The sequence below is a fragment of the Lacerta agilis genome, chromosome 11 (assembly GCF_009819535.1).
Source record: "Lacerta agilis isolate rLacAgi1 chromosome 11, rLacAgi1.pri, whole genome shotgun sequence".
Classification (NCBI taxonomy): Eukaryota; Metazoa; Chordata; class Lepidosauria; order Squamata; family Lacertidae; genus Lacerta; species Lacerta agilis.
This window is the reverse complement of record NC_046322.1, coordinates 22,020,451-22,037,300: the sequence shown is the minus strand read 5'-3', so window position 1 is coordinate 22,037,300 and position 16,850 is coordinate 22,020,451. Positions and strand designations below refer to the sequence as shown.

The 16,850-nt window shown below is 43.8% G+C and overlaps 1 protein-coding gene across 1 annotated transcript in view; it reads left to right on the top strand.

Moving 5' to 3' along the window:
- The first annotated feature begins 259 nt into the window (after nucleotides 1–259).
- The window catches only part of ANKRD55 (ankyrin repeat domain 55), a 34,464-nt gene continuing 17,873 nt past the window's right edge, over nucleotides 260–16,850 (top strand). Inside the window, exons 1-5 of the mRNA XM_033164491.1 lie at nucleotides 260–649; nucleotides 6,509–6,631; nucleotides 9,954–10,084; nucleotides 11,398–11,507; nucleotides 16,481–16,541. Coding sequence (XP_033020382.1) covers nucleotides 610–649; nucleotides 6,509–6,631; nucleotides 9,954–10,084; nucleotides 11,398–11,507; nucleotides 16,481–16,541 — 465 coding nt within the window. The 5' untranslated portion in view covers nucleotides 260–609. The remainder of the gene's footprint in view (nucleotides 650–6,508; nucleotides 6,632–9,953; nucleotides 10,085–11,397; nucleotides 11,508–16,480; nucleotides 16,542–16,850) is intronic.

The following is a 16,850-nucleotide window of genomic DNA, read 5'->3' as shown; positions in this document are numbered from 1 at the left end:
TCTAAATATACCTAATGGGCTTTCCCCAAGTAAATATGCATAAGATTGTGGGCTGATTAACCCAGGTTGCTAGGTGTTTAGAGTTGGGGGGGGAGTATAGTCAATGGGCAGCAGGGTATACCCTTGCAATATTCAGAGAGAGAGTGTTGACTCTTTTTGCCCCAGTACATGCTGTTTCACCTGAGCAATGAGAACGTCAGCTTGCAAACGGCACCGCAAGCTTTGCACATGCTCTGTCTGGCGCGATGGATTCTCATTCATCTGCGGAGACTTCAGTTTAAGCACGGCATTCTTGCAGCTGACGCTGCATTCTCAGCAGTGCCCTTCTCAGGCACAGGATGAAAGATGGTTTATTTTCCCTGTGAAATGATGGTACCTTAGGTCATTTACAATCAACATTTTGAATAGGGTCTTTTACAGATGGAATATATTGTTCTTTGTACATGACTGGAGTGTGGTTGCCTTTCTGATAAGCTGCAGCCATAAAGCAAATTTAATCCAGAAAGGAAGACTGGCGGCAGCAATCATTGAATGCGTTGTTTACTGGTGTAATATATGGGCTATTGATACGGCGATTGCAGAGGTGGGGGGGAAATACAATAGGCAACCATGGATTTTAGTACTTCATCAGTGTTTGATCAACAGAAAGGTAAGCTGTTTGTTGTTAATGCTAATATTCATTCGTGCTCATATGCCTGTTGCTGTTGCATTCTCATTCACATCACTCAGAACATTTCATGTTACATGTGGGAATTCTTAGATCATGTGAACTTCATGTCAAACTGTTCAATTCGACTATCTGCACATGTTGATTTTTAAAAAGGGGGTCTATTTCAGTTTGTTTTAAAGGCAGCCATTTCAGTATGGAAATGGTTAAACAAAAGAGGTAAATTCTACTGAGAAAACTGACTGTGTTTGACATTTTCCGCATATTTGACAGATTTCTACTTTTACACCTAGTTTATCTGCTTTCTGGGTTTTGTAAAAATCTAACTCATTAGGCTTCTTGGTTTAAATAAAATATTATGAATTAAGTTCAAGCAATTGAAAATTCAGATGCTCTCATCTTTCAATAAATCCTTAAATTGATGGCATGGATACTGACAAACTACAAATGTCCAATTGTATATTCCAATCCAATAAGCAAAGGTGCATTTTATCCAGGAAAGGTTACTATAGAAACAAAATCGCTTACTCTGTAACCTTTGTAATGTGATGGCAGAATTTTATTTCTTGGCATTCAATTTAATTTACTCTATGATTTTTTTATTCTAAGTGCCCGATTCCAAAATTTCCATAACTTTTCATATGACTTTTGTACCCACCAAATGATCTGAAATCATGTCAGGCGTTGATATTGCACCAAATAACAAGAACCAAAGAACAAGGTGTTGATGATCGTCCTCTGGTCTTGTGTTTGCACCTGCAAGTTGTACATGTTTGCTAGGAAAGCAGAATCGGGCCCATATTGAAAAGCATCTTGGCTCTATGACTTCATGAAAGGGCACAAGCATAATGTTAGAGAATGAATGCTGTCTGCTCAGTTTCTTTCCCATGTCAAAACAGTTGTACTATTTTATCTGTAGACCAGTTTTCTGTGCTGAAGTCTCTGCACTATCTGTTATTTTTTAAGAAAAGGATAGTCATTCTAATCCACTCTAGTCACTGAGATGGGCACGCAGAGCTCCTCTACCCACAAAAGCTTCTGCGGTTAATTTGTCCAAAGGAGCAAAGCCATGAAAGATTTCCTTTGAGTATGTGGATCTGCCCACGTCATGAGTGTGAATGGAAACAGAGTGTGCATAAAAGCATAAGAACTGCTGTATCAGACTGAAGGTCTATGCAGTCTGGCACTCTCTCATCTCCAGCAGCACCCAAGCACACATAATCAGGAGAAGCTGACAAGCAGAGAATGATGGAGAATCCTTTGGTTCCCAGCATCTTGGAAAAAGGAGTGTCTAACAGTCTAATTCTCTTGGAATAAAGAAACTCATTTCCCAGCTAATGAGGCTAACAGCAGTGACGTACCTGGCCTTCATGAATTTATCTCATCTGTGCCTAAAGCCACCAGATCACTAGACCTTTGCATCTTCATCACGTGGGAAGGAGAGGGGGGAAGATAACTCTGGATCCTGGAAAGTGCCTCTGAGGATGTGCAGAGGGCATGCTGTGCCTCACTGAGGCTTCTACACATTTGAAATTTAGTGCAATGATAGAATTAGCACCTCTCATTTTATGAATGAATCAATTTATTGCTTTTATCAATGCCCACACCTCTGCAAAGCTGCACGTGAGGACTAGCTTTCGCCTGTGTCTCTGCACTTTGTACTTGTCATCATCTGGCTTTTTCTGTATTCAGAGACAAGGCAGACCATAGGGAGCAACCTGTTCCACTTCCCACTGTCCTCCATTGACCTCATCCCACCACTGACAGCCCCCACTGCCCCCCGGTATTCGACAGTTTCTGCCAGGCTTCCCAGCATTTGGATATCACATGTTCATCTTGCACCAGAAGATAATAGCATGCAGTTTGCCTGCTTTCCGTCCCCTTCCACAGAAGTATCCCAGACTTTCGGGTGCTATGGGAATACTGAGAGGAAAAAGAGAAGGGTGGGGGAGAAATGCAAGCATTTTACCTTCGGATGTCCATGGACAGGCACAAATTAAGCCCTGTGCCTGCAGCTGTGTGAGAGAGAGCCTTTCTTCGTGAAATCCAGAGCCCCGAACGTGCAGTTGTATGCATGGGGAGGGGGCTGTTATTAGACATTATTATGAATGAATGGGAGTGACAGGGCCAGCTCCAAATTGAAGGGATCCTCAGTGCGGTATCTCCTCTGGTAGGCTGGCTCCCTTGTTCATGAGGCTGGTGGCAGGAGGGGAGCAGAGGAAAGCAGCTACAAAGCTGCTCTGGTGAGCACAGTGGTAGCTTGGAGCCACCATGTAAATGACCCTCCAGTGCCCCTGATGCAGTATCACTGCAGTGCATTGTGGGAAATCTAAATGGTGCTCCTCTCCCCTAGAGCACCTGAAAAGGAATATCCATCAGCAGGGAGCCCTGGCAGGTCAGGTGTGAACGTTTGTACACTTGTTTATATTTGTTTAGTTGTTTATTTATTGTGTTAATATCCTGCCTTTTTCTCCAAGTAGCTCCAGGTGGCAGACATGGGTCTCATACCCTCCAACTGGGACATGCAAAAAAAACTGGGTCATGCATCTTCCAGGGGCGGGCTCCCACGCATGTCATGTGACCCATATGTGATTGTGGCCTTAGAATGTGTGCTTTTTTCAGGGCTGGGGGAGGGCATGGGGCTGTGACACCAAAGGTTGATTGGACGGACCCAGAGTGTGGTGAATGTGTCTTTACATGACGGTGGGTTGCCTACTGCCCTTAAACAGGAGGCAATGCATCCATTCCTGAATATGCCCACCTACCTGTCTGCATCTTGGGTAAGGTGGTGGACAGAGGGATGGCTGAGACACTGCAGGAGTTCCTGGAGAATATGAATTCTTTAGATCCATTTCAATCTGGGTTCAGTTCTGGGAGTGAATCAGCCTTGGTCACCCTGATACCAGTGTGGTGTAGTGGTTAAGAGCCAGTGTGGTGTAGTGGTTAAGAGCGGTAGACTCATAATCTGGTGAACCGGGTTCGATTCCCCGCTCCTCCACATGCAGCTGCTGGGTGACCTTGGGCTAGTCACACTTCTTTGAAGTCTTTCAGCCCCACTCACCTCACAGAGTGTTTGTTGTGGGGGAGGAAGGGAAAGGAGAATGTTAGCCGCTTTGAGACTCCTTCGGGTAGTGATAAAGCGGGATATCAAATCCAAACTCTTCTTCTTCTTCTTCTTCTGATACATGATTTCTATCAAGAATGGGACAGGGAGTACAGCTCTGTTTCTGTTTCTCAGTCACTCAGCGGCTTTTGATACCACTGACCATGACATCCTCATGGACCAGCTCTGTGGAATGCGTATTGGGGACACTGTTCAATAGTGGTTCCACTAAGGGCCATGTCCAGAGAGTAGCATTAGGAGATTATGTTTCAGCCCCACGGTGTCGGTGCAAATTTGTCCCTAATCTAACATCTCTATGACGTTGACCCTGCCATCCATATGAAGCCGCTGGGTGTGGTCATTCAGACTTCTGAGGCGAAATGTCATCAGCATGCTGATGACACATAGCTCCACTTCCCCATAAAATCTGAATCAGAAGAGGCTGTACATGATCTGGACCATTGTCTGGCTGTAGTAGAGGAGGGCCCATAAACTAAACTTGAACCCTGGGGAGATGGAGGCACTGTGGGTTGGTAGTTTTCATGTTTGGGACACTGGCACATGATCCGGGTGGGATGGCACTCTGGACACAACAGATATGGAGTTTGGATCTATCTTTGTCACTCAGATACCCTCAGTGTCTAGGAGTGCCTTTTGCCAGCTATAGCTGGTGCACCAACTATGGCCATTCCTGGACAGGAAGAGTCTGGCCTTGTAACAAGAGTGGGAAACTGGTTTTGGAAATTCTTTTAAATTGAATTAATTCAGTAATGATTTGTAATAATCTGGAAAATCAATAAAAATAATAATTGGGGGACTGTGGCTAGCACTGCCCACGACAGCACATGGGCCTCTGGCTCCACTCTCTAAACATGTGCCTGTTCAGTGTATCTGAAAAGGGATGCTTTGAAATTTGTAGCTCTGTGCGTGCCACATAATCAGGATCCCCAGTCAATCAGGGGTCTCTTAATAGAACTCCTATAGGCATGAAGCTGCTCTAGAGTAGGGACCCCTTTGCAAATGTTGTGCTGAGCAGGCATATGGCAAGGGATGGCGCCAGCAGCATAGTCCCACTGCCCCCTTCTCCCTTTGCATCTCCAACAGATGAAGATGGTCTGAAGAGGGCTTATACATATGCGAACGTCCTATCCCACTCTAAGTATCAGCGGCACAGAACATGTGATTTCTTGAGCACTGACCAAAGGCCACAGCACATATAAATAGTTTCATCTGAGTCAAAGGACCATTAGTTGCTAGGCTACCTTTCTGCTTACCAGAAAGAAAAGCGCCTGTCTACTTGACAGTTACTGCTGTTGGCTGCAATCATGCAAATCAATGTGAGAGGAGGGAGGGGATTGGCATAAATGAATCTCTGCAGGCTTCGATGCCTTTGAGACAGCAGCAAGGGCTGAGCAGCAGCCTTATTGTGGATTCCTCTTAGGTAGAAATCACAGACTGACTAAACCACAGGCTGTTACACTTCCCTCCCACTGTGCTTCCTCTTCTGCACAGGCCAATGAAGCACTGCAAGATGAAAGCGCAGGCATATAGCATGGGGCAATTTATCGTTACAGAAATTGGGTGCCACCCCCAGTCTTTGCCGAGTGGTAGCGAGGTTCCAGGGGGTTCCAGGTGTTCACCCAGGGCCTGTGCTGCTTTGGAGAATTGAAGATGCAGTGGAGACTATATTATACAGTACCAGAACTGCATCAATGGACTGCCAAATCCCAAGAGTTTGACCCCCTCTAAACATGTATGTACTGTATGTACATATTTAATCGTGTGTGTGTGTGTGTGTGTGTGTGTGTGTGTGTGTGTGTGTGTGTCGGCAGGGGCCCCTCTCTGATGGCTAACAACTACAAAGGAATCTTTTAAAAATGTGTAACTTCTTTAAAAATTAAAGCACATTGAAAGCATATGTGGCGATACTAAACTAATATTAATACCAGCAGAACCAGCATTTAAAAATATATTAAACTCTCACATTCTATAAGTTCTGGGGAGAAAAACACCTACACCTTTTCCCCCCAAGCCAGGTAGAGCACATAGGGCCTCTACTCCATGCATAGGGATCCTGTGCCATTCCAGATGTTCCTGAATCACGACTCCCACCCAATAGTCCCAGCCTGCATGGCCAATGGCCAGGGATGATAGGAATTGTAGTTCAGCAACATCTGGTGGGAGAAAGGTTCCCCACACCTGTTCTACACCAAAGATGTCACAACAGAAAAGGCCTTGCCTTTTAATAATAATAATAATAATAATAATAATAATAATAATAATAATAATAGTTACATTTATACCCAAGCCTTCTCACCAAGGTGCTCATGGTAGCAAACACTTCTATGATAGAAAAATAGTTTAAAAATAAAATATAACTATATTTTAAAACAGTTTAAAATATCTAAGAGCAATTAAACACAATGAAATAATTTTTTCTTTTTGTTTAAAAAAAGTGACTTATAAGTGCAAGTCATAATCATATCAATCTAGATCATGATCTGCAGCTTCCATCATCACCAAAGTACATTAAAGACATTTGGATTGGAACAGCAAAATGCCTGCCGGCCCTTTTATTTGCTCCTGCGTTGTGAAATGATGTTTTTCTTTCTTCTTCTATGCAACTGTCTTTAATGTGAGGGCTGTATTTAAACTTGTTATCGATCTTCTTGCAACCCTACCACCACCAAAGACAAAAACAAAATCTTTTGTTTTCCCTGCCGCTTTTATTCCCACAGGCGATTCTGCAGAAGAAATTGACTTGACTCTGGTATATCAAGCAGCAGCTAATGGGGATATCAACACTTTGACGGCTGTCATTCGTGAAGACCCCTCAATACTAGAATGCTGCGACAGTGATGGTAAAGCGATTCTTTCTCTGGTATTCAGTTGCTAAAAGTTGTAACTAATTGCTATGGTTCTGCTGTTTTTAGCATCACTTTCGACATCACGGTATCACGGCTAGAGACTTCCTTCTTTACAAGTGAAAGAAAAGGGATAGAGATTACAGTAGTTCTTTTAAGACACATTCTTCCTCCTCTCTGTTCACAATAATATATGACACAATCATGTATTATAGCTGCACAACTCCCAGAAAGCGAATTCTTCTCCAGTGTACCTAATAACAAGCTGAAGGGGCTGAAACTCAGCTGGACAACACTGCTTTGTATGCAGAAAGTCTAGAGGTCAAATATTTATTTTTGAAATGTATTTATTTTTGACATTTATATACAATCATACCTCGTGTTGTGTTCCGCTCTTGTTACAGACTTTCAGCTTACGAACACGGCAACACGTTTACTTCTGGGTTCGCCACCCGCACATGCGCAGAAGCGACCTGCGCACTTCACACATCACATGCGCAGAAGAGGCACTCTAGTTGAGGACTTTTTGGGGTGCGAAAGGCACCCCAAAATGGATTAGGTCTGCAACTAGAGGTACCACTGTACCAACTTTGGGACACGGGTGGCGCTGTGGTCTAAACCACTGAGCCTAGGGCTTGCCGATCGGAAGGTCAGCCGTTTGAATCCCCGCAACAGGGTGAGCTCACATTGCTCAGTCCCAGCTCCTGCCAACCTAACAGTTTGAAAGCACGTCAAGGTGCATGCAGATAAATAGGTACCACTGTAGCGGGAAGGTGAATGGCGTTTCCATGCACTGCTCTGGTTTCACCAGAAGCAGCTTAGTCATGCTGGCCACATGACCCAGAAAAACTGTCTGCAGACAAATGTCGGCTCCCTTGGCCAGTAAAGTGAGATGAGCACCGCAACCCCAGAGTCGTTCGTGACTGGACTTAACTGTCAGGGTTCCTTTACCTTTTTATAACAACTTTATCTTCCAACAATCTCAAGGTGGTACATGGTTCTCTTCCCCTCCATTTCATCCTGACAAGAACCCTGTGAGGTAGGTTAGGCCCAAGGTCACCCAATGAGTTTTGTGGCTGAGTGGAGATTTGAACCCTGCTCTCCCAGGTCCTAGTAGTCCTACACTCTAACCATCACACCACACTGGTTCTCAATCTCCACAATCCCCAGCATCTCCAGAAAGGCCTTGGAAAACCTCTTGCCTGAAACCCTAGAAAGCCACTGCTAGCCAGAGCAGACAATACTGAGCTAGATGGACCAATGGTCAATTCAGGATGAAGCAGCTTCGTATGTCCGTAACTGTAATCCTAAATGTTCACAAACAGCAAAGCAATGCAGACTTAACTGTGAAAGATGCAGACTTCACTGTGAAAGAACTATATACTATTTGAGAACCGAACTAGTACAGTAGAGGGGAAATGTGTGGGAGCAGTTCTGGGTTTATTTGTTTTCAGTGTAAGAACAATAATGTCATCTGTAAGAGTTTCAGGACAACTGTTCTGGTTAATGAACAACAGGACTGCTTTACTATTGCTTGTGACAGTTATACCTGTACATACGAGAAGTCAGAGGACCAGCGGGGATGGGGGAATAAAGAAAAGGCTGGTGAATACTTTCCTTTGCTTTGATGGCGTTCCAACTTCACCCTAGTAGTTTAAGCAGCATTGCTTCTTTGCAAGATTGTTTGCCTTGGTGGATAAAAAATAAAGGTTGCCTTTCGGCTGGCTGCGCATCTTTTGTTTTAAAGCCTGCTGTGTTCTGTCGGTTGAGATTATGAAATCTGAAACACCACTGAGTTCAATGACACTTACGCCCGGGTGAATTTTAGCAGTATCAGTCATTCCTTCTAGTATCAAGAAACCCCATGCATGTGGGGATGTTTCCAGCTTAGCTAGAATCAGCTACCTGAATTATTAGTTTTCCATATGCAAGGAGCTCTTGACATGCTTCGAACAACAGTCATTTGAGTTCCAGAAGTAGTACAATCTAAGGAAATCTGCAGCCAGGAAGGCTGAACTGCATGGTTTTTCTGAACATTTGAATTAGCTGCTGGTGTGTAAAGACATACCCCCCCAGCTGCCCCGAATATCCAGCACTGTGGCACAACTCTGCTGACCAGTACCAGAGTAACAAACTGGAAGGTGCATCCCTCCTGACGTCCCAATTTGGAGGTCAACAATGTTGGAGGGTGTGTAAAAGAGCTATCTGTACATTTCTGTGCCACTCTACATAGCTACAGAAGTGTGGCAGATGGAAGCGAAAAAAGAAAGTAAGAGGCCGGTGACTAGTTCCCCAATTAACTACTTGGATCTAGTTAATTAAAAAAAAAAGCTGCACCTAAAAATGAAAGTCATTAGGCTGGTCAACCACTATGGTTGCTGCTCCTCGTTCCACAGTTTTGCTTTTGATTTGCCTCATTCAGTTTCTGTGCAGCTTTTGCACTGCAGAGGACAAAGTTTGCTAACATGCAAAATGATCAGTGCATTAATAAACAAGGGATAAGAGACAAAATGGTGGGCAAATGACAGGCTTAGGAGGTAAACAGTGATGTGGAATAGTAGATGTATGTGTTGCAGGAATGGCTATTATGTCTGGCTTCTACACCATGAGAGCTGTGAGAGGAATTCCGGATTGCAGGAAGCCACGGTTTGTGGGTCTAACATCCTATTCCCCTCCCTTCCCATCTCTCTGCTTCACTCTCAAGCCAATAGTACTGATTCCTTTGCCTAGGAGTAGGAGAGAAATTAGATTCAGTTTAAAGGTAAAGCTGCCAAATTTTCACTTTCCAAACAATACAGTACATGAAATGAAATACAGGCATCTTCCAAAATGTGCATTTTCCTGAATTTTGCAATGCATTTTAGCTAGGAATTAAAATAAGGAAACAAATCGTCTGCAACCCTAAGTGAAGCAGTTTGGAGCCCAATCTCTTCCAATTTATTCTACCCAGTGGGGGCAACTGGTGGGTAAGGTAAGGCATGAAGCCACCCTGAAAGCTCTTGCTAATGTTTAAAATAAAAAATCTTGGAAGGATCTTTGGTATCTGCTTCAGATTATTACTTCCCTTCCCCTTTCTCCCCCCCCCCCCAAAGCTAGCCAGGTACAGAATGAATGAATACACACAAACACACGTCAACTAACACAGTCATATAATATAGCTAACTTATGTGGAGTTTGAAATTGGACTCTCCTGAGAGGTGACAATACTTCCAGGAGTGCGAGCACTTTTTAAAGCAAAATGAAGCACTTGATATACCATACATGTGTTTTTGTACTAACTGTGCCTTAAACGAAAGACATTTTTCTTTTCCTTTCCAAGGCTGTACTCCCTTGATGCACGCCGTCTCAGGACGCCAGCTTGATACAGTGAAATTACTGCTGAAGATGGGAGCCAATATCAACACCCAAGATGCATGTGGCCGCACTAGTTTATCTCTGGCAACCTACCTGGTATGGAGCTTTCCTTCCCCTGTACGTAGTTTTTAGGAAAAGTCAACAACAAAAAAGCAGCATTATGGAACTATTATAGCATATGATTACCGTATTTCTCTCTCCATAAGACGCACCTGAACATAAGACGCACCAAGTTATTAGAGGAGGAAAGGGGAAAGCCCTGTTTTTTTTGAGGATCAGCTCCCAGTTGTGCAGCTTCTTTTGCAAAGGGGGAAAAGCCCCATTTTATGGGGTTCAACTCACAGTTCTGCAGCTTCTTTAGGAAAGGAAAGGGAGCTGTTTCTACAGTTTTCAGACAGATATTCTAATCAGCCAGTCACATGCCACTAGGGAAACAAACAGCCTCCTCTGCAAAACATGCAACAAGGGGGTGGGGGAGAAAGGAAGCCTTATCTCTCTCCCGATCGCTTGCTGATCAGCTGTTCAGCAGCTTCCTTTCAGCACCCCCTTCTCTCTTCGTTTAAAAAAAAAAAAGCACTATCTGTTTTTGCCCCCTGGACAATTTGGCTCCAGGGACCACCATTCGCTCCATACACAGACATTTCCCCTTACCTTTTAGGAAGAAAAAAGTGCATCTTATGGAGCGAAAAATACAACACTGGCAAAATATGACATTGTCAAAGGGACTGCTGACAGTTTAAATGAGGTGTCGGTAAAAATGCATTTGTTAAACTTGCAACAGTTCCACTATGGTATTTTTTTTAAGCACACAAATCTTCTTCCAAAGTAAACATTTCCTTTGCCCAGCGTTATGTAGAATATCTCTTCATCAGAAAAACTGTTGCTCGGTAATCGTATGCTGCTGAACTAGAAACTGCAAAACAGAAGGACGTGTCTTATAGATTCTACCTCCTGGTTGTTATAAATTATTTTATTGCACTGGAAATCATTTTTTTTTTTGCATTGTGTTCATGGACCCCCCCACCAATGCCCCCCCCCTAGTCCTATGGACCACAGGTTAAGAACCCCTGCTTCAGCAGATGTAACGCCATGAAAAATCAAGGAAGGTAGACCTACAAACTAGCACAACCTCTGAGGTCTTAAGAGTGCCAAATGCCAATTAACTCAGTATTTAGGTCCCAAACCTAGAGATATAGATTGCAGTCCTACGTCTATGTCTTACCTAGGAGTAAGACATGCTGGAATCAATGGGACTTGTTTCTGAGTAGTCGTGTACAGATTGCACTGTTACCTTTTTTTAAAAAAAAAAAATTGATTTTTGAAACAAATTCATATCCAGTACACATAGTTTAAAAAAAAAAAAGTTTGCTGCAATTTGCACAGCCTCTTTCCTTTTGATTCACTTTCAGGGGTGGCTGGAAGGTTGCGTCAGCCTGCTGAGAAATGGTGCCAAACAGAACATCCCAGATAAAAATGGAAGATTGCCACTGCACGCTGCCACTGCTGATCCCAATGTCAGGTATGCTCTTTGAAATCACCAGACAGCTACAGATAATGAATCTTTTAATAGATCTGTAATCTGTAGCTTTTTCATTATTTCTCATAGTGGTTATAACATGTTCCCTCTTAGGTAATAAAAGAGGTTGATAAGGCTCATTAGAATCTCAGCCTTTTTGTATTATTAATCATACTTTTTCTACCTGCCTGGGCATCCTGCACTAATAATTAACTGCACATAAAGAGTTGCTGGTGAAGGTTTTCACAGCTGTGGTGTTGCTTGCTATACTTGAACCCTGGGGTGGTATTTCATGCAAGCTTTATTCAGAGTAGACCTACTGAAATCAATGGACCTTAGTCATATCCATCAATTTCTGTAGGTTTACTCTGGCTAAAACCTACATTAAATACCATCCTAGGGCCGATTCTTTATCAGTCATCAAAGTACAGAAGATGTTGTGGTGCTGCTACTGAGCTTGTGACCAAGAGATGTTCATATATAGCCGCTATTTCTATGAAGGATATCCCAATGGGGCTTCACATATACTGTAGTTTCTGCAACAAGTGCAATTGCGGCAACTGCAGAAACCAATGAGTGTTCATGAGTACAGCCTCCATATGGAAAAAAACTAGTTCATGCAAATACACTTCCTATTTAGAAAGGTCTCTCTGCTGGGTGAACAATGACCAGGCATTAACATAATCCACACAAGAAAAAATAAAAAGGGATTTAAGCCTCGTGTTAGTTTCTTCGGGATTGTGCCAAGCTAAGTAAACAGCCACAATTCCAGACAACCACATCCAGCACTGTGCAAAAGGTGGAATAGTTCAATTCTGTAGCTAAGATTTGCCTTGAGACTACCTTTCCTCAGTTGTGGAGAAGCACTGCATGGAACTTTTAACAATACCAACAAGAAATCACTTGATACGCATGTTATCAAGAAAATCCATCAAATTTTTGTGGTTCTTATGGGCTGTGATCCTGTGCACAATTTTGTGCAGGCAAGTCCCATTGGTTTCCGTGACACAGATGCATGCAAAACCAAAGAGAGTGTCATTCTTATTTAATTTAATATTGATTTCCTTGAAGCAGGCAAGAAGCAACAGTAGCACTTGCTTCATTCTGTGCAAATCGCAGCTTGATTTGGACTCATGTATGCAACAACACCTAATCCATTTTAAGGAAACAAACAGGATATTACCAGCGTGTGTGCTACCTCTGATGAAAATATTGAACATTGTGCTTCCATGAGTGTATCACGTGTCCATTATGCTTCACAAACTGCTTGCATCCACTTCTCTCAAGCAATCTCAATTTTCAGTTGCTTTTCTAATTTTCTGGCATCCTCGTTCTTCCTTACACACATCATTTGAACAGTACTCTTGGAAGGTTTCAAGGCAACCAAGAGGGCATTATAAATAAAACATCCATAGAAAAGGGGCCTGCACTGATATTTGGAAAGGGAGCGGTATCGGTAATTTAGTTTAGCAGCAACACAGAGAGATCCCTGCAAAATAAATTTCTACAGTCCCCATGGAAACGGGCAGACCTTTGGTCGGAGCAGAAGTGTGCCAGCTGTTCAGCTCCTTTTCATCTGTCTTATTAGCCCAAATCAGCAAAATTAGATCTTCTGAATATGATCACTCCATTACAAGAAAGCACTGCTGAAGTGCCACAGATCTTTGCCATGTCCGTTTGTTTTTCTCTTCATCTTTGCTCAACATGGCAAGGAACACAAACAGCAATGCCCATGTAAGAAATCAATGTGCATCCAGAAGAAAATATAATATAATAATAATACTTTTAAAAAAACAACTAAATTCAGCACTAAGACATCTCAAATTGTGCAGCAAAAGGGTGTGTTCTGATACTTGTATAAATTCAACAAATTAAGTCATGTTACATCATGTTACCCACATTTGGTGGGGGTGCAGGGAGCAGCCCAGGAAAAGGGAAGAAAAATAAACCTTGTTGTATGAACATGAACATGAACTGTGTTCCATGGATGGAAAGAAAGTTAGGATCCAAGCCACCCTTTCAATCTTTCTCCTAACGCAATTGGTGTGCGGGTGTGATAATTCCAAAACTTTTTGAGTGGTTGACATGACCATTTGAAAATCCCAATTTATTTTCCATTTATGGAAAGATAGTTACACACATGGTAGGATCTGTTCCATAAGAATACCGTATTTTACGCTCCATAAGACGCACTTTTTCCCTCCTAAAATGGAAGGGAAAATCGCTGTGCGTCTTATGGAGCGAAGGCTTCGCTCCCACTGCCTCCCCCCATCCCCCGTCGCGTTCGGCGGAAGGTGGGGGGAGGCAGCAGCGATGTTGCTGGATCATGCCAGCACCTCCGTTCACCGAAAGAAGCTTCTTTCGGCGAGCGGAGCTGCTAGCACGATCCAGCAACATCTCCGCTGCTTCCCCCGACCTCTCGCCGAACGCGACGGGGGATGGGGGGAGGCGGCGGGAAGCGAAGGGGATGCTGGTGGATCGTGCCAGCAGCTCCGTTCACGGAGCTGCTAGCACGATCCACCAACACCTCCGCCGCCTCCCCCCACGTCCCGCCGAACGCGACGGGGGATGGGGGGAGGCGGCGGGTAGCGAAGGGGATGTTGGTGGATCGTGCCAGCAGCTCCGTTCACGGAGCTGCTAGCACGATCCACCAACACCTCCGCCGCCTCCCCCCACGTCCCGCCGAACGCGACGGGGGATGGGGGGAGGCGGCGGGTAGCGAAGGGGATGTTGGTGGATCGTGCCAGCAGCTCCGTTCACGGAGCTGCTAGCACGATCCACCAACACCTCCGCCGCCTCCTCCCACGTCCCGCCGAACGCGACGGGGGATGTGGGGAGGCGGCGGGGAGCAAAGGGGATGTTGGTGGATCGTGCCAGCATCCCCCGCCGTATTCCGCGGGAGGTGGGGGAGGCAGCTGCGATGCCTGCTTTTGGGATCGGTGGGCGGCAGGGAGGTTGGTAGAGGATTTCCTCCACCACCCCACGCGCTGCCCGCCAATCCCAAAAGCAGGCTTTTGGGATCGGTGCAAGGCATGGGATGGTGGAGGAAACAGCGGGGATGCTGCTGCTTTCTCCACCACCCTGCGCCCCGATGCCAAAAGCAGGCTTATCCCCTGTTGCCTTAAAGGGACATGGGGAGGAGGGGAGAAACCTTCTCCCCTCGTCCCCATGTCCCTTTAAGGAAGCGGGGATGAGCCGCTGTGAAGGGAGAAGGGGCTTCCCCTCCAGCACTCCCCTCCGTGTTTTTTAGAGGAGGAAAACCAGGAAAATATTTTTTCCCTGGTTTTTCCCCTTTAAAAAACAAGTGCGTCTTGTGGTCCGGAGCGCCTTATGGACCGAAAAATACGGTAGTTCTCATTTCGTAAATAAACTCCCTTCTGCTCATGGAACAATGGTGCTGGAGCCCTCTCTATGGTTTACACAAGCCCTTCAAACCAGGATTGCAACCCATCTTCAAAATGTGGTTTTCAATCTTGGTTTGGTGGGCAAGTGCAAATGATAATTTGTCAGTTCAGCTGTAGTGCGGTCAAGGTACGGTTTGTCTAAATAACTATTTGAACTGGAGCATGTAAGAAGAAAGCATGTGAAACTTGTTGTTCCCATGGTGCTAAACCTTAGTTTGATGTTATGGTAAATGCAAAATTCACATTGCAATAAATTAATGCCTCTCTTGCCATATCTCTTACCACCCAAAAGTAACTCAAATAAAAAACATCTTGGAATATATTGCTGAATTGGGGCAAGTCTATAGTTATATAGATTTTTCCGAATGGTGGCATTCATATCCATGAAGATCTATTTTCCATCTTACTGTAGGTTTTGTTTCATTTTGAAAAAAATAAAAATTTATTTTATGGTTTATTGTTGTTTATATTTTGAATTTTATATATATATGGGGGCACCAAAATCTTTTAAGTGTTTAGGGCCTCTCAAGGTCTTAATCCGGCCCTCACCATAGTCAGATGATTTAATTCGAGAACAAGAGGCACATTAGTGCACACAACTTGAGCATTCCCCACTTTGCTCTACCAATCCTAGAGCAAGAAAACAAATCCTGGAGCAGCTACCTTAACCTAAGGTTACCAGACGTCCCCGTTTCCCAGGGACAGTCCCCGGATTTACATATGAGTCCCCTGACAAAATCCATCTATTTAGTAGGAAGGTGAAGAGTGTCCCCGGATTCATTGAAAAAAATCTGGTAACCTTACCTTAACCTGATGTGTGAACCAGCACTCATGATTTGTTTCACCCAAATAAACCATGAACAGGAAACCAATAATGACCCCTGGCTTCTTCTTTGTTTGGAGAAAAACCATAAGCCCTGGGGTTTGCACATAATGCTAAGACAGTTGCTTTCTCCCCTTTAGCAAGGGACAATAGAGGGAGGAGTGCTTGACAGTGTGATAATTTTTTATTTATTTTATATTCTTTATTGAAAAATAAAAAGAACAAAATACAAGTGCAGAGTAAGACACAAAAAAAGAAAAAGAAACAAGGCCTGGTTAACCACAGTAACAAGTTGTCGTCGTCCCCCTTTCTTGTAATGTACACAATATCTTTTTTTCTGTTTTGTTTTCTACATGGGTACTGTTTCTTGTTTTTTAACAGTGTGATAATGTGACACTGATCTGAGCCATATTTGGAGAAGTATGTGAACAAGGCCATTGACTCTAAGGTTCTAATTTTTAAGCTTATACTGTTAAAAACGTACGGCATTGTTTAATTAAAGCTTCAGTAAGTTTATTGTGCTAACCAAAGGCCGTGACAAAAGCATAGAAACACAAGCAATTAATTGAAGTTAAGTACATTTAGGTTCCATTGAATTCGTGAAGTGAAAGTTAAGCACATGTTTAATTGTTATGTCACTATGACATTGACATAAGGGTGCTTCGTTCTTACTGAAATGGGACCATGACTTTCTCTGAATTTTGTTTTGACTTTTATTTTGACGTGGAATGTCACTTTGCCCTCCTCAGACTTTTATCTGTGCTGCTACAGCAGTCTGATCTCAGTGAAATCAACCACCAAGACAATGAGGTAAGCAAACTAGCATCCCCTAAAATGTAGAAGAGTTTGGATTTGATATCCCACTTTATCACTACCCTAAGGAGTCTCAAAGCGGGCTAACATTCTCCTTTCCCTTCCTCCCCCACAACAAACACTCTGTGAGGTGAGTGGGTGCAGCAGTTACAGTGGTGCCCCTGGTTACGTACTTAATTCATTCCAGAGGTCCGTTCTTAACCTGAAACTGTTCTTAACCTGAAGCACCACTTTAGCTAATGGGGCCTCCTGCTGTCGCTGCACCGCCAGAGCACGATTTCTGTTCTTATCCTGAAGCAAAGTTCT